This window comes from Theropithecus gelada, chromosome 3 (assembly GCF_003255815.1).
Source record: "Theropithecus gelada isolate Dixy chromosome 3, Tgel_1.0, whole genome shotgun sequence".
In the NCBI taxonomy this organism is placed as follows: Eukaryota; Metazoa; Chordata; class Mammalia; order Primates; family Cercopithecidae; genus Theropithecus; species Theropithecus gelada.
Window position 1 is genome coordinate 159500382 of NC_037670.1, and position 25584 is coordinate 159525965.

At 38.9% G+C, this 25584-nt stretch overlaps 2 protein-coding genes across 11 annotated transcripts in view; both read left to right on the forward strand.

The window, feature by feature from the left end:
• CALD1 (caldesmon 1) overlaps positions 1-3654 on the forward strand; it is a 198140-nt gene extending 194486 nt beyond the window's left edge. For all 6 annotated transcript variants that reach the window (XM_025379423.1, XM_025379424.1, XM_025379427.1 and 3 more), the window contains one exon: positions 1340-3654. In XM_025379423.1, coding sequence (XP_025235208.1) covers positions 1340-1345 — 6 coding nt within the window. In that variant the 3' untranslated portion in view covers positions 1346-3654. The remainder of the gene's footprint in view (positions 1-1339) is intronic.
• A 10392-nt stretch (positions 3655-14046) lies between these two features.
• The window catches only part of AGBL3 (ATP/GTP binding protein like 3), a 137308-nt gene continuing 125770 nt past the window's right edge, over positions 14047-25584 (forward strand). Inside the window, exons 1-4 of one of the 5 annotated variants that reach the window (XM_025379749.1) lie at positions 14047-14232; positions 15405-15526; positions 16761-16821; positions 20978-21163. In XM_025379749.1, coding sequence (XP_025235534.1) covers positions 15464-15526; positions 16761-16821; positions 20978-21163 — 310 coding nt within the window. In that variant the 5' untranslated portion in view covers positions 14047-14232; positions 15405-15463. The remainder of the gene's footprint in view (positions 14233-15404; positions 15527-16760; positions 16822-20977; positions 21164-25584) is intronic. The other 4 variants (XM_025379753.1, XM_025379752.1, XM_025379754.1 and 1 more) reach the window with 4 other exon arrangements.

Consider the following 25584-nt stretch of genomic DNA (forward strand, 5'->3'; position numbering starts at 1 on the left):
CCCAGTGTTTATGAGTCCCAGAATGAGTCCCTGAAAAGGGGATGTCAGCTGGCTATAGACCATCGTCACCAGTATAATGAAGTCTCTCTGGATAACATTCCTCCTAGCCAGAGCTCTGGAAAGTAGAACAAAGATGATGTGAAATGGTCAGACTCAGAGACCACCACTCACATACAAACATGAATGGTACTCCCTGGAGTTATGTAGCACTAGTTATGTAGGCAGTACAAGGTAGGAGGGTGACAGTGTGAGTTTTCACATGCCACTAACCTCTTTCTACACTAGTAATAATATAACCACCAGATGCAGAACTGAGTTTATGAGGTAGCAGATTAGGTAGCTCTTTTGCTCCAAAATGTCAAACTCATTTCTTGTTACTCAGTCATTCCTTAGAAATGAATACAATGAACACCCTTGAAAATTTGAATTCACAACACTTTAAGATTTCTTAATAGCTTGGCAAAAAATTTTAGCAACTAGCTGAGGGGGAGATAATGGTATAAGAATAGGACTACAGGTGAGGTAAGTCTCGTGGGGTAGGGGTGTAAGAATAGGAGGGAGAAAATAGAGATTGCTAGATTAAAAATGGGAGAAAACTAAAGATAAACATCCTCCTTCACCATCATACATTGATGTGGCCCTCCCTGAGCTATTCAGTCGCTTGTGCCTGTTCTAGAATACACACTAGATTTTTGGCTCTTATGGTAGAGTTTAAAAATGAAAAAAACAAAGCAACTTACTTGACTCTAAATGCTATGAGCAAGGCGAAAGGTTAAGATAGGAAAAGAGAACATAAAGGAGAAAGACAGGAAGAGGGAAGTGAAAAAAATCAGAAGGAAGGATAAAATAAAAGAAGATCCAGCCGGGCGCAGTGGCTCACAACTGTAATCCCAGCACTTTGGGAGGTTGAGGCAGGCAGATCACTAGAGGTCAGGAGTTCAAGATTAGCCTGGCCAACATATGGGAAACCTCGTCTTTACCAAAAATACAAAACTTAGCCAGGCATGGTGGTGCACGCCTGTAATCCCCAGCTACTCAGGAGGCTGAGATGGGAGAATTGCTTGAACCTGGGAGGCAGAGGTTGCAGTGAGCTGAGATCACACCACTGCACTCCAGCCTGGGTGACAGAGCAAGATTCTGTCTCAAAAAAATAAAAAAAGTAAAATAAAAGATCACATTTGAATGGAATGCCAGTAATAATCCTCCCTTTCATAAATATTTATTCCTGCCATACTTTTATTCCTTTTTCTTCTGACTCTAAAAACTGTCTGCCTGAAACACTGCAGGCTGTCAGTTTCACACTGCAAGCTGTCAATTTCAACTTCTCTTCTCTTGGCAGGTTTGAGACAGTTCAAGAAAGAACCCAAGCTCAAGACGCCGGACGAGCTCAGTTGTAGAGGGCAAATTTGCTCTGTTTTGTATTTATGTTGATTTACTAAATTGGGTTCATTTTCTTTTATTTTTCAATATCCCAATAAACCCATGTATATTATCACTATATTTAATAATCACAGTCTAGAGATGTTCATGGTAAAAGTACTGCCTTTGCACAGGAGCCTGTTTCTAAAGAAACCCATGCTGTGAAATAGAGACTTTTCTACTGATCATCGTAACTCTGTGTCTGAACAGTGATACCAACCACATCTGAAGTCAACAGAAGATCCAAGTTTAAAATTGCCTGCGGAATGTGTGCAGTATCTAGAAAAATGAACCATAGTTTTTGTTTTTTTAAATACAGAAGTCATGTTGTTTCTGCACTTTATAATAAAGCATGGAAGAAATTATCTTAGTAGGCAATTGTAACACTTTTTGAAAGTAACCCATTTCAGATTTGAAATACTGCAGTAATGGTTGTCTTTAAAAAAAAAAAAAAAAAAAAAAAAAAAAGGAAATGTACTGTTAAGGTATTACTTTTTTTCATGCTGATGATTCATATCTAAATTACATTATTATGTTAGCTGACAGTGGTACTGATTTTTTAGGTTGGTTGTTTTGTGCATTTCTTTGGTAGTGATAGTAGCCTGAACCACATTTTAGATAACTCATGTATGTATGTATGTGCATACACATATACAAACACACTAATGGTAGAATGCTTTTTTATGTGCTAGACTATTATATTTAGTAGTATGTCATTGTAACTAGCCAATATCACAGCTTTTGAAAAATTAAAGAATCACAATATTATATTAATATTTCATATTTGCCAATAGAAACATGGCAGATAGGTATCAATATGTTTTCAATGCCTGATGACCTATAAGAAGAAAGTATTGAAAAGAAGAGAGATTAGAAGTGTCACAAGGAGTTGAAATTTTCTAAAAGACATAGTATTTAGTTTATAATTAAATGCATTCTTGAAGTCCAGTGTGAATTTTATTAATGCTATCATCTCGACCAAGCTCAAAGCCTACTTATTAGAAACAATGAAGTTCACAATAGGTCATAAGGTCTCTTCCTTTTCTAAAATTGAAAGACAAGAAATTTAGTGCCAATATTGTACAGCCTGAAATTCCATGAGTCTCACAAAGACTACCTTTGGCTAAATGTCTGCAAGCAGAGAAGTAAAGAGAGCAAAATCCAGTGTTGAAGACAGTACTTTGATCTTTATATACTCTGAAACATTTCTTTAAATTAAACTTTTCTACCTTTATTTGTCATTGGTACTTGTAGTAAGTTGACAATGTGGTGAAATTTCAAAATTGTATGTAACTTCTACTAGTTTTACTTTCTCCCCCAAGTCTTTTTTAACTCATGATTTTTACACACACAATCCAGATCTTATTATAGCCTCTAAGTCTTTATTCTTCACAGTAGATAATGAAAGAGCCCTCCAGTGTCTTGGCAAAAATGTTCTGGTATAGCTGGATACGTACAGTGGAGTTATATAAACTCATACCTCAGTGGACTTAACCAAAATTGTGTTAGTCTCAATTCCTACCACACTGAGGAAGCCTCCCAAATAACTATTTTCTTATCTGCAGTATTCCTTCAGAAGAGCTAACCAGGGCAGGGCTGGCATGAGAAGTGACCCCTGCGTTACAAAGTCTATCTTCCTCAGAAGTTTGTAAAGAGCAGTTGAATATTCTAGCTTTAGCAAACCTAGGCCAAAGGAAGGAAAGCCATGAAGAATGCAGAAGTCAAACACTCATGACAGAGTAGGCACAAGTCTACAATAAGCTAAATCAGAATTTACAAATACAAACGTCCCAGGTAGCATTGACTCCCATCATTGGAGTGAAATGGATCAAAGTTTGAATTAAGGCCTATGGTGAGGTAACATTGCTTTGCTGTACTTTTGAACAAGAGCTTCTCCTGATCACTGTTATATATTTTTCTAGAAAATCTAAAGTTCAGAAGAGAATGTATCACTGCTGACTTTTATTCCAATATTTGGATGGAGTTAAGTTTTAGGGTAGAGTTTTGTTCAGTTTGAATTTAATCTTTTGAAAAGTAAATTCCTTGTTTACTGGTTTGACTATAATTCTCTGTTATCTTTATGAGGTAAAACTGCAAGCTGACTAGCATGTTCTGTGAATCTGCCATTCCTAAAACTTTTATAAACACTTCATATTTTTCACTGATAATTGATCGCTCCAATAAACATATATTGTGAAAATGCATCCACAATAAATGGAATTCCTTCCTGCAAAATGTCTTTGCCTCACTTATTTTTATGTACAATATTGATAGTGAGAGGTGTGTCTATTGTAATAAAGATTATGGCACAGTAAAACCTATATTTCAGGTTGAGTCTTGGTTTCACTCTTTAAAGAAGAAAAGCATTTTCATATTTTTAAATTATCTAACGAAATACAGAAAATTGGTCTTATGTTGACAACTGACCAAACATGTATGGAAAAGGTTGAAGAGGAATTTTGCAAATCCTTCCTAAAAGAAACTATCGTCCGGGCACAGTGGCTCACGCCTGTAATCCCAGCACTTTGGGAGGCAGGAGGATTGCTTGAGCCCGGGAGTTCAAGACCTGTAGGGTCCAGCCCCACAAGGTCAGTGGGTTTTTCTCCCCATGTGTGGAGACAAGAGATTGTAGAAATAAAGACACAAGACAAAGAGATAAAAAAAAAGACAGCTGGGCCCGGGGGACCACTACCACCAAGACGCGGAGACGGGTAGTGGCCCCGAATGCCAGGCTGCACTGATCTTTATCGGACACAAGACAAAGGGGCAGGGTAAGGAGTGTGAGCCATCTCCAATGATAGGTAAGGTCACGTGGGTCACGTGTCCACTGGACAGAGGGCCCTTCCCTGCCTGGTAGCCGAGGCAGAGAGAAAGAAAGGAGAGAGAGAGAGACAGCTTACGCCATTATTTCTGCATATTGGAGACTTTTAACTTTCACTAATTTGCTACTGTAATCTAAAAGGCAGAGCCAGGTGTACAGATTGGAACATGAAGGCGGACTAGGAGCGTGACCACTGAAGCACAGCATCACAGGGAGAGGGTTAGGCCTCCGGATAACTGCGGGCGGGCCTGACTGATGTCAGACCCTCCACAAGAGGTGGAGGAGTAGAGTCTTCTCTATTCTCCAGGGAAAGGCAGACTCCCTTTCCCGGTCTGCTAAGTAGCGGATGTTTTTCCTTGACACTGACGCTACCACTAGACCACGGTCTGCTTGGCAACGGGCATCTCCCCAGACGCTGGCGTTACCGCTAGACCAAGGAGCCCTCTGGTGGCCCTGCCCGGGAATAACAGAAGGCTCGCACTCCTGTCTTCTGGTCACTTCTCACTATGTCTCCTCAACTCCTATCTCTGTATGGCCTGGTTTTTTCTAGGTTATAATTGTCGAGCAAGGATTATTATAATATTGGAGTAAAGAGTAATTGCTAAAAACTAATGATTAATGATATTCATATAGAATCATATCTATGATCTATGTCTAATATAACTTATTTTATATATTTTATTATACTGGAACAGCTCGTGCCCTCGATCTCTTGCCTTGGCACCTGGGTTGCTTGCCACCCACAAAGACCAGCCCAGGCAACACAGCAAGACCCCTTTCTGTACAAAGTAATTTAAAAGCCAGGCATGGTGACATACACCTGTAGTCCCAGATACTCGGGAGCCTGAGGCAGGAGGATCACTTGAGCCCAGGAGGTCGAGGCCACAGTGAGCCCTGATAGCACCACCGTGCTCCAGCCTAGGTGACAAAGTAAGACCCTGTCTCAAAAAAAAGTAACTATCGATTGTCCCTCCATCCTCCTTCTCATTGCCAATGTTGTCACATACCAGCCCTCTGGCTCCTAAGATGGGCAGTACTGTTTTCTCAAAGGTAGTGTCTCTTATATAGAAACACCCATTTAATATAAACCATTCATTTGTAGAATACTTACTACTTGAAAGGTACTGGTGATTACATGGGAATCCAAAGTTATTTTTTATGGTAATTCTGCATATTTATGTAGCACTAATTGGTCTGAAATCTGAAGTTCTCATAAAGGTTTTAAACTGTGAGTTCGAAGCTCCTGAACAGTTCCCTCAACCCTGCCTACAAGATTGACACAATTAACTAAGTTACTATAAAAAAAATAGTATTTTTATTTCTGTGTCCTAACAAGAAGTGTGATAAGTATAGACAATAATATAGTTGTTATCAAAATCGATTTGCAAAATTAAGCAATGGAAAGAATACAATCTGTAATAACAATACCAAACTGGTAAGATTAGAGGTGAATGGAAATTAATTTTACAATATGTATATTCAGGATAAGAGCTTGAAAACATACTAGTGTCTTCTGTGATGTCAAAACAGGTCTGTATTAAAGGTTTTTTCCTACCTTTGCTTGTATGTATGCTCCAAGTGGAAGAATGGATAAGAAAAAAAGATCTCAATCCTAAATTTGTGTTCTTCCATTGGCATTAGCAGATAACTAACAAGGTCTTGATTTTAGTACAGTGTCTATTTATGTCAAGTCTATTAATTATGTCCTAATATTCTATATCCTACTGATTTTTTCCTTATCTGTTACTGAGAAAGGAAAGTGAAAAAGCTCCCACTACGATTATGGATTTGTCTATCTCTCCTTGTAATTCTGTTAATTTTGCTTTCCATATTTTAAGGTTATTTTTAGGTGAGATATTCAATTCACTAGGAAGATATAATAATTCTAAATCTTTAGCTAAAGATCACTATGAAGTGACCATCTATTTGTGCAAAGACTTTTGCCTTAAAGTTATTTTTTTCTATTCTTAAAATTACTATGGTGGCTTTCTTTTGACTAGGGCTTGCATCATATTATTTTTTCCATCCCTTAAATTTCATTTATATCCTTTAGTCTCCGATATGTGTCTTTAACAATAATCACATGGTTTGGGTTTTAATCCAATCTGGTGATCTCTGAGTTTCAACGGGAATATTTAGTCCTTTCATATTTAATGTAATTACTGATATCTTTGTATTTAATAGTATCCTAGCTATGCGCCACCTGTACTATATGACTTTTTCTTTCTTGTTCATGCCGGGGCTGCTGCTGCCTCAGAGCATATGCTGATCTACAAGTGGCAGCTGAGAGGCTGAGCTAGATCTTTGGAAATACAATTGGGCTAGAGGAAAAAAAGTCAGAATCTGCTAACTGCCAAGAATGAGGGCTAGGTAAACTACTTCTACCTTTGGTTGGGTCTTCAGAGAGCTGCCTCCTAAAACTAAGGAGAATTTAAAGTTATCTGGTCTTCACACAGATTGCCACCTAGCTCCACTCTGTGGAACAATTCTAGTATTCTCGCAAGGAAATAAATGATCAATGGTAAAGGTGAGAAAAGTTACAAAATACTGAGTAACAATTCAAGAATTTAAGAGATAAAGTATCACAAGGCTCTAGCACATAACTGTCAAAGAATTATGTAGTATATACTTGTCAACATTTAGAGGGAAGACAGAATACATCAGCCTGGGGTAATCAAAGAAGAAAAATATTTGCCTGAACGTTTTTTATACCCCCAGAAGTGTACGCAGTACCACTACACATAACAGTGCTTGGTAAGCAATAAGATGATTTCATGAGCAACTCAGTTTATAAACTTTGCTAGATGTGCTGCTGTCAATTTCTGTTAAGTTTCTAGAGTTATGAGAGGTTAGTTTTGTGACATTTTGTATTACTAAATTTATAGTTCATGTATCAACTCAGCCCTGAATCTCAGCTCCATAAAGAACACTGGCTTCTTACATCACTCTAATGCCAGTTGTTGTTGTTGTTTTGAGATGGAGCCTTGCTCTGTTGCCCAGGCTGGAGTGCAGTGGCACCATCTCAGCTCCCTGCACTGCAACCTCCGCCTCCCAGGTTCAAGTGATTCTTCTGCCTCAGCCTCCTGAGTAGCTTGGACTACAGGTACGTGCCACCACACCCAACTAAATTTCGTATTTTTAGTAGAGATGGGGTTTCACCATGTTGGCCAGGCTGGTCTTGAACTCCTGACCTCAAGTGATCTGCCCACCTCGGCTTCCCAAAGTGCTGGGATTACAGGCATGAGCCATCACACCTGGCCTCCAATGCAGATTTAATAGCAGAGTTTTGCCATGACATGCTCTTAGTAGTGATGGCTTTTACTATCTTGAAATAGGATTTTCAAAAAATGTTTCATTAAAATAGATTTTGGAAGGCCCAATGGGTCATTTCTACCTGGATAAGGAACCTTAATTCAATCTTCTCTTACTGAATATACCAAAAATTATGCAAAAGTACCACAATCCTACAGAACACACGATTCGTTTCTTAACCAGTTTTCAACCTTACCTAGCACTCTTTCATTCTAACATGCTTTTATTAGAATAATGAAATGCTATCTTGTATATGTCTAGTTCCTGCTGTATTAGTCAGGGTTCTCTAGAGGGACACACTAATGGAATAGTTTATATAAAATCTATAAAGGGGAGTTTTTTAAGTATTAACTCACATGATCACAAGGTCCCACAATAGGCCATCTGCAGGCTGAGCAGCAAGGAGAGCCAGTCTGAGTTCCAAAACTGACGAACTTGGAGTCCGATGCTTGAGGGCAGGAAGCATCCAGCATGGAAGAAAGATGTAGGCTGGGAGTCTAGGCCAGTCTCTCTTTTCACATTTTTCTGCCTGCTTATATTTTCGCCATGCTGGCAGCTGATTAGATTGTCCCCACCCAGATATTAAGGGTGGGTCTGCCTTTCCCAGACCACTGACTCAAATGCTAATTTCTTTTAGCAACACCCTCACAGATACACCCAGGATCAATAGTTTGTATCCATCAATCCAATCAAGTTGACATTCAGTATTAACCATCACACCTGCCAACATTAGTAACACGGGTGCTTTGAGGTTTTTTCAAATTACAGAAATTAGTTATCAAGTTCACTAGGGTTTTTCAACTAGGGTCTCACAGACCACACTTTAAAAACCACTTCCCCATGTCTTGAGGAGAATGGTGGCTCTAACCTGCTCCCTGATGTAACGTGTAAGTGGTAAGTGCTTAGAACTTATATGTTACTCACCCAATCCTCACAACCCTACAAGACAGGCACTACTGTACTGTCCCCCCTTGACAGGTAAACAAATTGAATCAAAGAGAATTTAAAAACTTGCCCACAGTCATATGGCTAAATGGCAGAATATTTGACCCAAGGCAGTTGGCTCCTGAGTCATTCAGGACATAGGCATGAGCAAGGACTTCATGACTAAAACACCAAAAGCAATGGCAACAAAAGCCAAACTAGACAAATGGGATCTAAAGAGCCTCTGCAGAGCAAAAAAAAAAAAAAAAAAAAAACACCACCATCAGAGTGAACAGGCAACCTATGGAACAGGAGAAAATTTTTGCCATCTACCCATCTGACAAAGGGCTAATATCCAGAATCTACAAAGAACTTAAATTTATATGAAAAAATCAACCCCATCAAAAAGTGGGTGAAGGATATGAACAGACATTTCTCAAAAGAAGACATTTATGCAGACAACAGACACATGAAAAAAATGCTCATCATCACTGGCCATCAGAGAAATGCAAATCAAAACCACAATGAGATACCATCTCACACCCGTTAGAATAGCGATCATTAAAAAGTCAGGAAACAACAGGTGTTGGAGAGGATGTGGAGAAATAGGAACACTTTTACACTGTTGGTGGGACTGTAAACTAGTTCAACCATTGTGGAAGAAAGTGTGGCAATTCCTCAAGGATCTAGAACGAGAAATACCATTTGACCCAGCCGTCCTCTTACTGGGTATATACCCAAGGGTTATAAATCATGCTACTATAAAAACACAGGCACACGTATGTTTATTGCAGCAATATTCACAATAGCAAAGACTTGGAATCAACCCAAATGTCCATCAGTGATAGACTGGATTAAGAAAATGTGGCACATGTACACCATGGAATACTATGCAGCCATAAAAAAGAATGAGTTCATGTCCTTTGTAGGGACATGGATGAAGCTGGAAACCATCATTCTGAGCAAACTATTGCAAGGACAGAAAACCAAACACTGCATGTTCTCACTCATAGGTGGGAACTGAACAATGAGAACACTTGGACACTGGGGGAGGAACATCAAACACTGGGGCCTATCGGGAGGTGGTGGGAGAGGGGAGGGATGGCATTAAGAAAAATACCTATTGTAAATGATGAGTTAATGGGTGCAGCACACCAACATGGCACATGTATACATGTGTAACAAACCTGCACGTTGTGCACATGTACCCTAAAACTTAAAGTATAATTTTAAAAAATGAACTTCTTAATGCCAAATCGAATGCCAAATACCAGAATCAAATCTCAAATATCAAAATGATACTGTTTTAGTAACTGAAAAGTTACCAACTCTAGCCAACATGCCCTGAGCTGGAAAGGGAATTTCACCATTGCACAGTTAGGGCAGATTTTGGCGGAAGGAAAAGACAATTTCATGTTTTTTGTCATGAGATTTCACTCAGAGTCTGGGAAACTATTCGTTCTCTTTTGAGATGATTTATCCTATCTATTATCGGTTGAGCAGGCAGGGGGCATTCTTACTAACTCATTTCCAAACACTAAGGGCAATGATAGCTTCACCGTAGCCCCCAAATACAGACAATTAATTCTGCCGATGACAGAGTAACTAGAAAAGACACCATCAAGTGAATGACGCTTGAGCTGAGTGTTGGTTAGTTGACTGGCTGAGACAGGTCTCAAGATCTGAGCTTGGAAACAGTTTAAGAGGTTTGGCCCTGTACTAGGTCGTCCTAGACCCAGATAGTATGAAGAAGGCCAAGATAATTACTAGACCATCCCAGGCTTCCCAGGCCCTCCTATGGCTTCCTCAGTTGAATTACAAGACCTCTAAGATCATAGACTACTGAGTTCTATGATGTCATAAGTAACTGATTGCCGTAGTCACTTCATATATTCATTTAAGCCTCTCTCAATTGTCAACCTAAATAACAGAGACAGGCTCCCTAAAAGACGTTTATTTGGGAATGGAACATTGCAAATCGGAATATGCATGTCATAGTAAACTATGTGTATAGTCAGGGAGGTAAAGGAAGATAAAGATTTTTAAAAGAAAATAAGAGGAAGATTACATACTGGCTTTTAAAATGATTATCCTTAGCCACAAAGATCAATAACAAGAGTGATGCCAGTCTGAGGTTAGCCAGGCAGTTGCTGAGCAGCTGTCCTTGTAGAAGTATCTTTTCTGTAAGGTTGTGATGGCCCTCGTGTAAGGTTGTGGTTGTTACGGAGTCTTTTTCATTATCAAGCACACAAATGTGAAGACTCTTCTTTCATGGCCTTCTCCAGCTCTGTTTGTCAGTTTTCTTTCATGACTCTATTTTTATTCTGATCCAAATGATATAGCTACACAAAATTATACTCCTAACACAACTTACCTTTGGCCATCCTGCTAAAACGAACTTTCTTCCCGATTCCCACACAAGTAATTGTGCTTTTTGGCACAGTTGGCACTTAAAGAGTTTTGGTTGTCTTTTCCTCTTTTCTTACTCTATTTTTTATTATACTGCCTTTTAGACTGCAGTCTTAGATCAAACTCAAAAAAAAAAAAAAGAGGAGAAAAAGTTGCCACAAGGGTAAAGCTGCCTTCCCAAAAGGCAGAAGCTGGCAATAGAAGGAGCATGTCCAGTAACCTTCTTTGGTGAGATCACAAGGAAGGGGAACAAAAATTCAGACAAAGTCCTTGGTAGAAGTTTATTCTAGGCCTTACTTCTACATGAACTTAAAGACAAATGATTTCATTTCCAGTACATATTACTGTCTTGAATAGGAGAGTAAGTTAAAAAGGAAGAGTTAAAAAAAAAAAAAAAAAGTGGATGCTTAAGCAAACCATTTCAATTTTACTTGGGCAAGTAAAAAATCCCTGTGAAGTCTCTTACCTTAAAATGATACTGATTCCAGCTAAGCTTCGGCTAAATAGTACTGCCTAGTATACAGCTGATCCCTGAAAAACATGAGTTTGAACTATGTGAGTCCAAGTATACAGGGATTTTCTTCCACCTCTGCCACCCTTGAGACAGCAACTCCATTACACTCTAACCTGGGTGACAGAGCTGTCTTTAAAAAGAAAAAAAATGTTAATAACTCCTCCTCTTCCTCTTCCTCAGCCTACTCAATGTGAAGACAAGGATGAAGACCATTACGATGACTTACATTTAATGAATAGTAAATATACTCTCTTCCTTATAACTTTCTTAATAACATTTCATCTTACTTTATTGTAAGAATACAATACATAATACATATAACATACAAAATATATGCTAATCGACTGTTTATGTCATCAGTAAGAGTTCCAGTCAACAGTAGGTTCTCAGTAGTTAAGTTTCTGGGGAGTCAAAAGTTATACGCAGATTTTCAGCTATGTAGAGGATGATACCCCTAACCCCCAAGTTGTTCAAGGCTCAACTGCAGTTCATAACACAGACTTCTCAGTCTATGTACTTGCTGCTTACCCTGCCTGGCAGAGTCTCCCCATAAGACATCCTGTGGTTCATCCCTCTGCTCAAATACTTCCTGGCCAGAGAGGCCTTCCCTGGCCATTCCATCTAAAAGAGCAACCCTAGCAAGGCCCCCACCCCCAGCACCCCCTATTCTCTTTTTTCCCCCTACTTGATTTCTCTTCATAGCTGTTATCGTCTTGAGTGATATCATTTTTATTATCATCATTGGTTTATTTGTTTACTCCCACCAGAATGTAACCTCCACAATAAATGTCTGGTTTTTTTCCTTGCAGTAGTGAACTGTCCCTAGTAGGCAGCAACCATCCTGTAAATTTGTTACACCAAGGCATGAGGATCCCTTGGGACCAGTAGTTTGAGCCTGCAGTGAGCTATGATTGTGCCACTACACTCCAACCTGGGTGACAGAGCTGTCTTTAAAAAGAAAAAAAATTGTTAATAAAATAATGAATGAATATCATTTTCAAAGTTTTGCCAAATTCCTAAGATTTTGGCCAGGCATGGTGACTCATGTCTGTAATCCCAGTACTTTGGGAGGCTGAGGTAGGCAGATCACTTGACACCAGGAATTCGAGACCAGCCTGGCCAACTTGGTGAAACCACATCTCTACTAAAAAATGCAAAAATTAGTGGTGCCTGTAGTCCCAGCTAGTCGGGAGGCATGAGAATCACCTGAACCCTAAAGGCGGAGGTTGCAATGAGCTGAGATCGCACCACAGCACTCCAGCCTGGGCAACAGAAAAAGTGAGATTCTGTCTCAAAAAAAAAAAAAACAAAACAAAAACCCTAAAGTTTTAAAATTATGCACTAAGACCATTTTTCTTCCCATGGATTACTTGATATGTGATAATATAACTATTTGGACTAAAAATCATGAAACTTAAGTCTCTCAGCTCTGCCATTAATTTCTTGTGTAACCTGGTTAGATCACTTCTCAGTTTTACCTTGTGCAGCTGACATCCTATGGCTTACAGCCATGACTAAAACCCAACAGAAAAACAGATTACATATATAAAGATTTCTCTGTGCATGTCACTTTTAGTGACTTATGTATGGCTAAAACAAGGTTCAACTATAAGAGCGACTTTTCAAGAGGTTGATCTAAGATATACTCTATTAATATTCTCTGTCCAAGGTCTAATCTGGAAGGTTCAGACTTTTAAACTGCTGACCTCAAAACACCTATTTTCAGAAACTTACAAAATACAAAGAAATTATATTAACCCATTTCCATGCTTAAGCCATAGTGCTTTGCCCTTTATTCTACTTTCAAATTTGTTGCCATTCATTATCTCCATTTCTACATTATCACGAATCTCATGGCATATAATGCTTTGTGAAAAGTGTTTATTTACATTCTTATATCACCAAAGTCTAGACTTTTTTTCAGCTGTACTTGGAAAACTGTTCCAAATAGATTACATTACCCAGCAGAGCTAAAAATGAGGGAAAAAATCAATATGGGATGTTCATGAATAACGTCTGTTAATTAAATGAGACTACATATAGTGATTTGCAGTGATCAGGAAAACAGTGTTAAACATGCTAGCTGACGATTGCTATAAAGAATCTCTGAGCTGATAATTTTTGAGAATTCACCCTAGTTCATCTGACTCTCCATGTAGTATTTAAGGAGAAAAGCCTCATTTTCCGAATTGAATAAAGAGAATTAATCACACAACTGTGTAGAATGGAACTCAGTCTGTATAAAAATCAAGACGAACGTACTTTTTAATATTCTAACATCTCCAAGGCGTAGTTTCAAGTACTGTACCCAAGAAGTCCAGGTAATTAATTTGTTCATTGTTACACTGTTAAAAGTCAGGTGGGCTCCAAAGCGCAGTCCTAACCAGCATGCCTCCTCTAAGGCAACAGTCAAGATGCAGACTTCGACTAGGAATTATTAGCTGTCTGGCCTTCCACGCTCCTAAATTCTTCCAACAGACCCCAACGCCTCCCCGACATCCTCTCTAACCGCCCTGCTCCCCACCCCAAGTTCCCGGCATGCTCTGGGCTCCGACTTCCCGGGGCCAAAATCTGCGCAGGCTCCTTTCCTCCGCACTGGTTGTAGGTGATCTCCGAGGGCTGCTCAAAGTCTCGCGAGGGCGGACCCGTTGCCTGGTGACGAGAGTTGGGGGCGTGGCTGGGGCTGCGGCTCTCCAGTAGTGGCATTCCTTCTAGCGGCTGGACCCTGGGTTCTCCGCTAGATCCCAAGATATTATCCCCGCACGGAAGCGACGACTGGCCTGACAAGAGGACTCGGCCAGGATCTAGGTGCCGGCCCCAACGGTACGGTGAGGTAGGCAGAAGGAAGGCGGGGCGCCCCCTGCGGGAAGCGAGCGCGCCCCAGAAAATGAGCGCCTCCCCACACCCTGGTGGCCAGGAGTGAGTGCGGGAAGGAACTCGGCCGCCTAGAGTTGTGGCCTCATCCTAGAGTTGTGGCCTCATCCTGCCTCCCGCCAAAAACGCCTTGGTACTGTCGGGACGCGGCTGAGCGTGGATGCGTCCGCACCTGCCCTCCTCTGCAGTGGTGGAAGACACCCGCGGAGCGCCGGTGAATAAGGGCCTTCTCCTGAGGCCAGAGCTGTATCCGCAGCAGGTCAGCGCTTCGTGTGCACCTGTAAGGAATGGAATTTACGCCAGTCGGGTTTTCCAAATGTGGAGTTGTGATGCCCAGGCAAAAACTTCAGTTTCTTAGGACTGAAGGTGTGTCATCTATGAGACAGTCGGCTCCGTGGCATTGGCAGTGATTTGCCATAAAGCTTGAACTTAACTTATATGTAGTCCACGCTGCAAAACACGCTTTCTGTAGAGAGGGGCGTAAACCAATAGATTTGCAATTGTCGAGTCCTTTGGTCTCTCAAGAACGATGGGAACTTGACAAGAGATTTCGATTATTCCCTGGTCTTAATATTAACCACATGGGAAGATACATAGAATGGTAGTGGTCATTACCAATACAACCTTCTAGTAGCTATTTAGATTTCTAAGAATAAGAATAATATAAATGAATATTAGAACAGAATCTACAGAATGATAATCAAAATGTAAAGTCTTGTCACTTGAACTTTTGGTCAAGTGAAAATCAAGGAGAAAACTTAAAATTATATTGCTACATTTCACAAAGTGACTAATTTTTAAAATTCATTATCTTTTAATGCCTCAGTATCATTCTGAACTTGCTGTGTAGTATTCAATTGTAAATATAATAAAATGTGAATGATTTGGCTGTATACTCTGGAAATTCCTTTTAATTAAATGATTTACTTGATTTGTCTTTTATTGTGGTGGTTGTCTCTTATAGTCGTGGAAAATTCCTTTAAATCTCTGAAATTGAAGGTGTTATTAGTTGTACTGTAGTTTTTAGAGAAGACTGTTGTGACTGTTAAATACAATTGAATATATTTTTGAGTACTCATTTAATGTAGTAAACACAGCTTGAAAAGAAAAGCTGTCAAATAATTTCCTTAGAAATTGTTTTACAGCCTACCCGTATATTACAAGAAATCTCAAGTCAAACACTGGAAGAGATGTCAGAAGATTCAGAAAAGGAAGACTATTCAGACAGAACAATCAGTGATGAAGATGAATCGGTATGTTTTTCTCAACTTTATTTTACTTGGAGATAAAATTTGTATTATATAAATCCCTAATTAAAGTATTATAAAGTCAATTGGATATAAAAATCAATTGGATGTTTAAATTATTGTCATTGAAGTTGGGAAATAATTTGGCTGAAAAAGCTAAGCTATCACTGGGAACACTATGCCCTGTCTAGAAAGAGAAACTGTGTTTGTATTTTTTTGAGAAAATATTTTAGCTAAGATTCTTCTAGGTTTTATTAAAATTTGTGTATGAAATTTTTAGTAGGGTTTTTAGGATTAGTGTCCACTTATTTTCTTATATGTGCTGATTGGATTGTGTTACATCGTAGTATGAATCATAGTAGAACCACCGTGTTCTAACCTTGTTGTGTATCACCATAACAGTTTATTGTGGCTCTGATGTCATAGAGGAAGGGACATGGAAGAAGAAAAAGGGGGGAAAATGTAGTATTTAAAATTCTTTAGTCTGTTTCTACTACATATTCTGAGATATTTCCTTCAAATTTTATTAAAGTGTAAATTATGTATGTAAACTAATGTCCCGAAATAAGCTCTTAAAGCTTACTTTAACTACTTAAAGGAATTACGGCTTTCTGTGTTTTTCTTTTTGTTATTTTTTTTTTTCGTGAGCCAGAGTTTCGCTCTTGTTGCTCAAGGTGGAGTGCAATGGTGCGATCTCGGCTCACTGCAACCTCTGCCTCCTGGGTTCAAGGGATTCTCCTGCCTCAGCCTCCCGAGTAGCTGGGATTACAGGCGTACGCCACCACGCCTGGCTAATTTTTTGTGTTTTTAGTAGAAACAGGGTTTCACCATGTTAGCCAGGCTGGTCTCAAACTTCTGACCTCGGGTGATCCATCTGCCTTGGCCTCCCAAAGTGCTGGGATTACAGGCATGAGCCGCCACGCCCAGCCAATTTTATTTTAAATTTAAATTGTTTTCCCAGGTTTACCAAGAATCTTTAAACTTCATTCCTTCCATAAAGTCATTATTATGACCTCACCCAGTGGAAGAGGAGGAATGAAGGATGCAAACTTTAAGGTTTCAGAATATTTGAAGTGTTGGGTGCATTGAGACCAGTAGCCGATAATAATCCTTTAATTTTCTTGTTTATTAAAGGTTAAAGACATATACTCAATCCCAAGTACTAAAATAGATGTAAAAAAATCTGGATTTGAAAACTGTTGGTTTTTTAAAGAGAAATATTTTTAAATTCTTATTTTAGGATGAGGATATGTTCATGAAATTTGTAAGTGAAGATTTTCATCGGTGTGCACTTTTAACAGGTTTGAACCTATTCATATAGTTTTTGTTTAGTATAAAACCTTGAGTGGATAAAAAAGATGAGGAAACTAAAAAGTCAGATTGAATAATACAGGGAATGATTATTCTAGTAGATTGTGAAAGAGAAATGTATCCACTTGCAGAATTCAAACTTTTCAGGTTTGTTTTACGTAAACCTATTTTATATTAGAATATAATAAATGAAAGTGGTGATTATCTTATATTTAACATAAGGATTTACCTTGTCATTTCTTTAATTATATTGAGTATATGACTCCAGTTATAAAGGACAGATTATGTTAGAAGTACATCTTCATTTAAACAAAGTATATTGTCCAAAGAGTCTCCTTAATAAAGTCATTCATTTGCAACTGAACATGTGTGTGGGCATCTTGATGTATACTTAATTTTTAAAGATTTATACTTAGAGTTGTACTTTCAAATGCTAAAATATCTCTACTCAGTATTTACATATGTATCACAAGTACTCTGAAATTGAAGTTAAGGCCTTTACCTTTTTTTTCTTTTGTCTTTTACCACCATCCTAAAATAAATCTTCCTGTTTGAAATAACCACCATTCTCAGTTTGGTGTGTATCATTCTAGAACTTCTTCTTTGCATTACACATATCTATACCCATAGGCATAGAAATTTTATAGTATTGTTTTGTGGACTTTTCCCTGCTACCCTTTTCTGTTTTTTAAATTTTGCCAACCTATTAGGAGACAGGGGATAACTCACTCCTTTAACTAGCATTTCTGGGATTGCTAGAGAAATAGAGAATTACTTCTACAGGCTTATTATCTACTCATATTCTTAGTTGATATGAATTGCCCATTTATAGTAATCCCTTTATGTTGCTTCCTTTGTTTAGAACATTACCAAAAGCAAGATGTAAAACATTTAATCACCCCTAAGTGTTCCTGTGTCTCTGCAGTAGATCCTCTCCTTCCAGGCTTCACTCCTGGCTCCAGACAACCAGTGATTTGCATACCCCGCCCCCCCCCCGCCCATATTTGGCTTCTCTAGAATTTCACAAAACAGAATCATACATTTTGTGTTTTCTGTCTTCTTTCATTTAGCATAATACTCTTGAGATTTATCCATGTTGTTGCATATATCAGTAGTTCCTTTTTATTGTTGAGAGGTATTCCATTATGTGAATAGACCACAATTTCTCCATTTAGCCATCCATTCATGCACAAATTGTTTCCAGTTTGGGGCTGTAATGAATAAAGCTCCTGTGAATATTTTTGTACAAGTCCTTGTGTGAACATGTTTTTATTTCTCATGGGTAAATCCCTAGGAATAGTATTGCTGGGTTATATGCTAAATATATACTATATGAGAAACTGTGAATCTGTTTTCAAAAGTGGCTATATCCCTTTGCATTCCCAGCAATGTGTTATTTCTTCACCAAGAATTCTTATGTTTTAATTCAGTACAAGTGTGTGTTTCCCTTACCTCGTGGAGCAAAATTGTAATGACTCCTTTAAACTTCTTGTCTGATTGTTTTAACATCTGGGTTATCTTGTTGTTAACATTTGTTGATTGCCTTTTGCCCTGAGAACTGGTCCTGTTCCTGGTTTTCCGTTGTTCATGCTATGTTGTGTAGATTCTGGGTCAATGTATTTCTTCTAGCAGGCAATCAATCCAGTTAGGTTTAAACAGTAAGTTCTGGCACCCCTTCTGTGGATAATAATTCAGATCTGATTTCTCATCTCTAAGCCTTTGCTATGCTGATTTTTTCCCATGCCAGTGTAGTTCAGGAGTTTTGAGACTTTTATAGATGGTTCAAAGCCCTGTTTAGTTCTCTTAAGTTTTCCTTATATTGGTTTGGGACTATCTTGCACATGTGTAATTCAGGGGTTAAGCTGAGACATTTGTGTGTGGGTTGGGAGGGTGGTTAAAGTTTCAGTTAAGTTTTCATAGTCTCTGAGAGTGTGTCTGCTTTCATAGCTCAGGGATTAGCCCAATTCTGTGGGCTCATACACAGGATTAGGAGATACCTTTCTCTGGTTCCTTTCTTCCCTTCAGGTTCCTTCCACACTGTAAGGACCCCTTTTCCTGGTTCTTCTGTTAAGATTAAGACTGGTTTTCTGATTTGGAGAAGGAATTTTTTTTTATTTTATTGTGTGTGTACATATTGTCATTTCTTAGTCATTCAGAATTTCTCAACCTCTACACTACTGACAACCCCACCACATTCTCCCATGACATCCTGTATATGCCTGCGTGATTGCCCTTGCCATATCATATAACCTAACCCTTCCTTCCTTCTCTCTGTACTGAGAACGCCTTGATCTCAGAGACTGTCTTATCAATGTTTGTATCTCTTCCCAGCACTGGTTCTGGCACATAGTAGGTAATCACTAAATAGGATATTATCATTGTTAGGGTGGTGTGACTAAATTATTCGGCTCCAGAGAAAAAGAAAAGACTACTCTCAAGCATTTTGGAATCAAACATTTATAATAAAAATAACCCCAAACTTTAGTAAATGGAAAAAAAAGGACTGAGTTTCTATTTGAGATTTAGCCATTTGCACCACTGCACCGCACTGCTCTGTTCAGCACGCTAGAGCAAACATTCATTCAGCACACTAGAGCAAACAAGGGTCTGGATTCACCTTCCTGTGGGAGTGCTTCTCTAAGTTTTAACTCTACAGTCTGCTCTTATTTACTTTTCAAATTCTTCTGATAGTTATGTTTTTGTATTTTATCTAGAATTTAGTTGTAATTAGTGAGAGAGAAGCCTTGTATAAAGACTTATGTTGCCACAGCAGGACTAGAACTCTTGTTCATTAACTTTTGATTGAATGACAAACTTGCAAATTTTACATGTGGTTGCTGGATTTTGTTGTATTCAGTTAAAGAATGTTGAACTTTGTTCTGATAAGCAGTTGTTTTGCTTGTGGATCAGTTTCATTACTTTGAGGCTTGCCTTTCAGCTTTGTTAGAGTGTGTCCAGCCAGAACAGTCTTTACTCCAGGGCTGAGTTCATTATTTAGGCGTCAGCTCACGTTACCTCTTTAGAGAAATCTTGCCTGACCACCCTATCTAAAATAGCATTCTCACTTCCACTTTCCTGTTTCTAATCTTCATTTATATTTCTGTGTTTTATTTTTGTAGCATTTGTCATCACTGAAATTATCTTGTTTTCCTACTTATATATGCCCTGCTACAGTTTAAGCTCATGATGGCAGGGACACTGTTTTTTTCACTCTGTATGGCAATTGTCTGTTTATAGTTTTTAGCACATAGTAGATGCATTATAAGTATCTGTTGGATGAATGAGTCTATAGAACAATCCTGATAAGTAGCTAGGGCAGGTGATATTATTAGTTATTGACCTGTAAGATTTATGTTCAAAGAGGCTGCCTTGCCCAAACAAAGTCATACCAAAAAAAGTGATAAAAGGGAAGGAATCCAGTTATCTGAGCTCTAGAGTCCAGTTGCTGTATCAGCTGTTGTACAAAAATAACCAAAAACTACGTCTCGGCAAAAAGCCACATTTCAGAGGTGAAAGAGCAAGAGGAGTCAGTGAGACAAATGGAAAACCAAATATGTAGAAGGGAGGGGGAAATCCAGGAAATGTGTCATAAGAGAAGTACGCTTAAGGAGGGGTGATCATCAACGTCAAACTGATGCCGTACAGTATCACACCAATATACCAGACCACTGCACGGCCTTCTTGGTGTGGCCCCATACTAGCCTATATGAATTGTGTTCCTGGGATTGTATCACACAGTAGCTCTAGAAGGAAAACTGAGAAAAAGTTGTGACTCAGTTCACCAGCAAACCTTGAGAATACAGTTCCAGTAAGTAGTGAGGAATTATAGTTCATCACTGTATTTAACTCATTAGACATTTAGATGATTTACTAGAAGAGCTACAAGAAACAAATGTTTTTAAAGTAGTAGTGAGCTTTTAGAATAAATTAATAGTATAAAGGTCAACTAGTTTTTGGCTATTGTGAAGCTCAATCATCACAAAATTTCATTAGTACTTTTATAAAAAGTGCCATGAATTATAAAACATTTGTAATGATACCCACACATTGAATAGTGTTGAAAGGAAAAAAGGAACTATATAAAAATTACAGGAGTTGGTATTTTTCTTCTTCCCACTCATGATTGTGTTTGAATCTTTTTCTCAGCTGACTCTTTTGGTGATCCCTTCTTCCCCCGGACTACACAGATACTATTAGAATATCAGCTAGGGAGATGGGTGCCACGTCTTCGGGAACCACGGGATTTATATGGTGTCTCTTCTTCTGGTCCACTGAGTCCAACACGGTGGCCATACCATTGTGAAGTCATCGATGAAAAAGTCCAGCATATTGGTATGTTTTTAGCAGTTTGGGCGATTCAGATATTAGCAAACTTACTTTGCCAACCTTGATTTTAATGAGGAGACTCATAATGTTAGAAAACGGTACATTCCAACAGAAATATAACATGAGCCACATATGTAATTTTAAATTTGCTTGTAGCCACATTTAAAACGGCAAAAAGAAAATGAAATTAACTTTAAAAATGTATTTTATTTAACCCAAATATATCCAAAATATTTCATTCTTTTTGTACAAAGTCTTCGGAATCTGGTGTGCATTTGTCTTTACAGACGTTTGAATTGAGATCAGCCACATTTCAAGTGTTCAGTAGCCACATGGGCTTAAATGGAGGCACTTACAGCATTTGCTTGGCTCCTGAAGCTTTAGCAATTCTAAACAATTGCAAAGGGCATGACAGTGTCCCAGGCACAAACTCATACACAGAATGAAGGCATAGATGGAGGCTATGCCAGAATGGCTGTGAGCTGTAGTCCTGCTCTTTGTGGCTCCCTGTCTCTTTCTCATTTCCTCCTTGTATGTCTGTCTTCTTCTTAGTGTATCTTTATCTTCTTTTACCTCTTTCTGCCTTTTTCCTTTTTTCCATTTCTTTTCCTGTTTCATTTTCTCTTTCTGCTCCTTTGTCTTTTACCCACTTTCTGCTTTTTCCTTTAATGGATGTTTATGAAACTGAAGAGTGTATATTTTAGTATATATATATTTTTAATGTTTTTGTATGTGTCCATTCCCAAATTCAGTTTTTGCTTTCCTAGGTAAAGCTTATAGTCTTATCTCTCCAATCTATGCACAGGTATGACAGAAACATCCCATTGTTCACCATCTTTTCACTGCCACAACTCTCCACCTTTTGTTGACTGAGGCATTTATTGCCAGGTAGAGATCTTAAAGACATTCATTGGTGAATAAAAAAAAATTACACATACACACTTTTTATAACTATACTTATTACAGTGCCTACTAGGAGTTCTTAAAAACTAAATTTTCTTCATATATCATCTGGCATATAGATAGATAGATATGGGGAGAAAGGAGAGGGGTGGAGAGAGAGAAAGAACACTGGTTTTTGTTCATGGAGGACAAAGTTAATTTTCTTCAAGAATTCCAAAGTTATAACATAAACATATTAAAACATATTAAAGAATTAAAACATATTAAAGGGTTAAAAACATATTAAAGAATTCATGCTTAATAGTACTAAACAGAATCACTTATTCGTACCGATCTCTTCAAAGCTGGGTATATATTTATCTTCTTTAGTATAGGACATCTCTCTCCCTTTTTCTCCTTTCAGTCCTTCTACCATCATCCCCACCTCTCCTCTGTTACCACCCCCTCCAACCTCATTTTTTCTACAGCACCAGGGCAGGAAATAAAAAAGTCAAGCAGAGAAAACACTGCCATGCTACTGAATTTCAACCTTCCACCAAGCCTTTCTTTTTGTACTTTGGTTCTTTTTCCCAGCCTCCTCATGACATATCTGTGGCAGAGAGAATGGATAAGGAGCAATAAAGGAAAATCCCTATGCTCCTACTGTGACTTCTGCCTGATTTCTCTCCGGTAGCAGTGATGAGAGAATGAGAGCAGAAGAGACCCAAAAGGAAGAGGAAAGCAAGATCCCATTGGGCCACTGCTTCCCAGTGTCACTTCCAGCCCCATGTGCTCATTCCACTCAACTCTGTTCCACCTCATCTAACTAGAAAACCCTTCTGTTGCATCCTTGCCACACCTTTCTGTTCCTTAAATTTCCTAGCCCTCACTTTCAGCCGTCATGTTTGCCCTCAGTCGCAGGAGTCACCATCAGCAGCTCAGAGCTGGGAGAGGTTCTGTTTTCTTTGGTTGCTTGGTAATCCTCCACTGTTACTGCTGAGGTTCTTTCAGATGAGGGCAGCTGTGTTTCTGGCCTCTTCTATTGAAATTTTAAATATAGTTTCTAACCAAAATATTGTTATAAGAGTGGTTAGAGTTTGTGGTGCCATCTTTCAGATATCTTATATAATAAATAGGCTTTGGGCTCTGTGAACCCAGCCTCCACCCTGGTGAAGGTGCAGTCACCACACAGTACAGGTGCAGATGCAGCCTCTCTCAGCATACATTTCCCAAGATCCCCAGAGTCATGTCACACAGCTACTAGTGACACTGTCTGTGCAAGGTAGAGTCATGCTGGATAAAAGTTTTATTTTGGGCTATGCCACTGCTCTTTTATTTTCAGTCTGTGTCCCTGAAATTTTTGCAAGCTCCGCTGGTCCTCAAGCCAACTGGAACACCCAATACAATACATCTTTGTGTAGGAAGACTCATAATCTTCACCCACATTTGTCCTTGATGGCTTTTTCCACTTTGCTTGCTAGCATTTCAGAAAGTTTACTTCCCACAGTCTTACATGTTGCCCTAGACCTTGCTTTTGTCACTTGACTATTGCAAAGATTTTACAAATTTGGATATTTGAAAGGACTTACAACACTTCACAGAGCATTCTTCCGTGTGGCTTTTATTTAAAGGCAAAGGATAGGTGCAGCAAGAGAAAGATGCTATGGCAAGCATTGGGGCTCAGGTGCAAGCTTTCCAGGGACCTTATTCACACAGACTGCCTGTCATCAGATTGAAACACCAAGATCTATGTGATGCATCTTAGCTTCAGAAAACCTCAAGGCAAAAGTTCCCATCTGGGTTTTTAGGCCCTTGTAGTCATGACATCAAGCCAGGCTGTCTTCCTGATTCTGCCAAATGAAAACCATCAGTAAACAAACTGGCCATGTGGGGTTTTCGGGGGCAGTTTCAGACAGTAAACAGCACATCATTAATCTTACTGTTCTTATCTTGGCCAAGAGTCAAAGCTGGACAGCCAGAATTCCCCAGAGGTAAAAATAGAGCTTTTCCAGTCCAGCTATAAATTAACTCTGTCTTACACAGCCATATATCTTGAAAGTATTTCCATATCAGTTTATATATATTAATCTCCTTTTTTATAAACTGGTACATCAGATTTCATTAAATGGATGAATCAGAATTTCTTTAACTGGTACCTTATTAATGAATTTAAGGGGTTTCCAGTCATTGGCTCTGACAAACAGAACTGCATAAATATCCTTTTATGTGTGGCCTAATGCATATATACATACATATTTTAGGGGTATTTTGCTAGAATTTCTGGTATAAGGATACTGTCAAATTTTCCTCCAAAAAAAGTTGCATCAATTTATAGTCATAAAAGCAAATAGTTTATGAGTATGGTCAGGGGTCCTCAAGATGACTCATATTCAATGATTTGCTTCAAGGACTCACAGAACTCAAGAGAAGCCATTATACTCATGGTTATGGTTTATTACACTGAAAAGATACAGATTAAAATCAGCAAAGGTAATAATGGCATATAGCAGCGGTCCCCAACCTTTTTGGCACCAGGGACCAGTTTCGGGGAAGACAATTTTTTCACAGATGTTGGGGGATGGTTTTGGAATGAAATTGTTCCACCTCAGAGTATCAGGCATTAGATTCTCATGAGGAGCACACAGCCTAGATCCCTTGCATGCACAGTTCAAGGGATCTTGTTCAAGGGATCTTGAACTGTTGCTGCTGAACTGATAGGACCAGTGCTGGTCCGTGGCCTCAGGGTTGGGGACCCTTGCTATGCGGCAGAGTCCAGGTGAGACCAAGCACAAGCTTCCAGTTGTTCTCTCCCTGTGGAGTCTTAGGAACAGCACTTAATTCTCCCAGCCATAATGTGAGATAATATGAAGTGCTGCTAATCAGGGATGCTCATCTAGCTTTGATGTCACTGGTTTCTATTGCAGGTTGGTTATATTTACATTCAGTGCCCACATGGCTGACCTTAGTTACTTAGTCTCTGGCCTTTCCAGGGGTCAAAATTGATACTGTATGTCCAAGCCCTCTACCACCACCACCACAATAAATCAGTTGTTAGCATAAACTATCTGACATAGCCCAAGGTCCCAGGTAGACAAAGATACTCTTATGAGGCAAGGTATTCCAAGGCATCAGAGGTTATCTCCCAAGAGTTTAGCAAGGTCCAAACCTTTACAATGTGCAGGGTTTGGACAACCAAGACCTGCTGAGTTAATCATTTATGCACAGGCTACTCACTGTCCCTTGGCCTAGGCTGTCTTAACAGAGAGCCTAGTTTGTATAATATGATTATCTCCTATTTTAATATTCTACTATTTATACCTTTTGACAAACTTGTGCATAATTACTCAGCATAGAAATTAACTCATAATTAAGTAGATCCAGTTCTTAGCCCATTTTTCATTGATACTACATACCAAGGAGGCTGTGATTCAATTTTCCAATACATTTGATCATCATCATTTGACTTACTTACATAAGGGAGAGGAATCATTCCAGCAGTACCGATGCTAGACTGTATCTGCAGTATTGTAGTAGATGTAACCTGA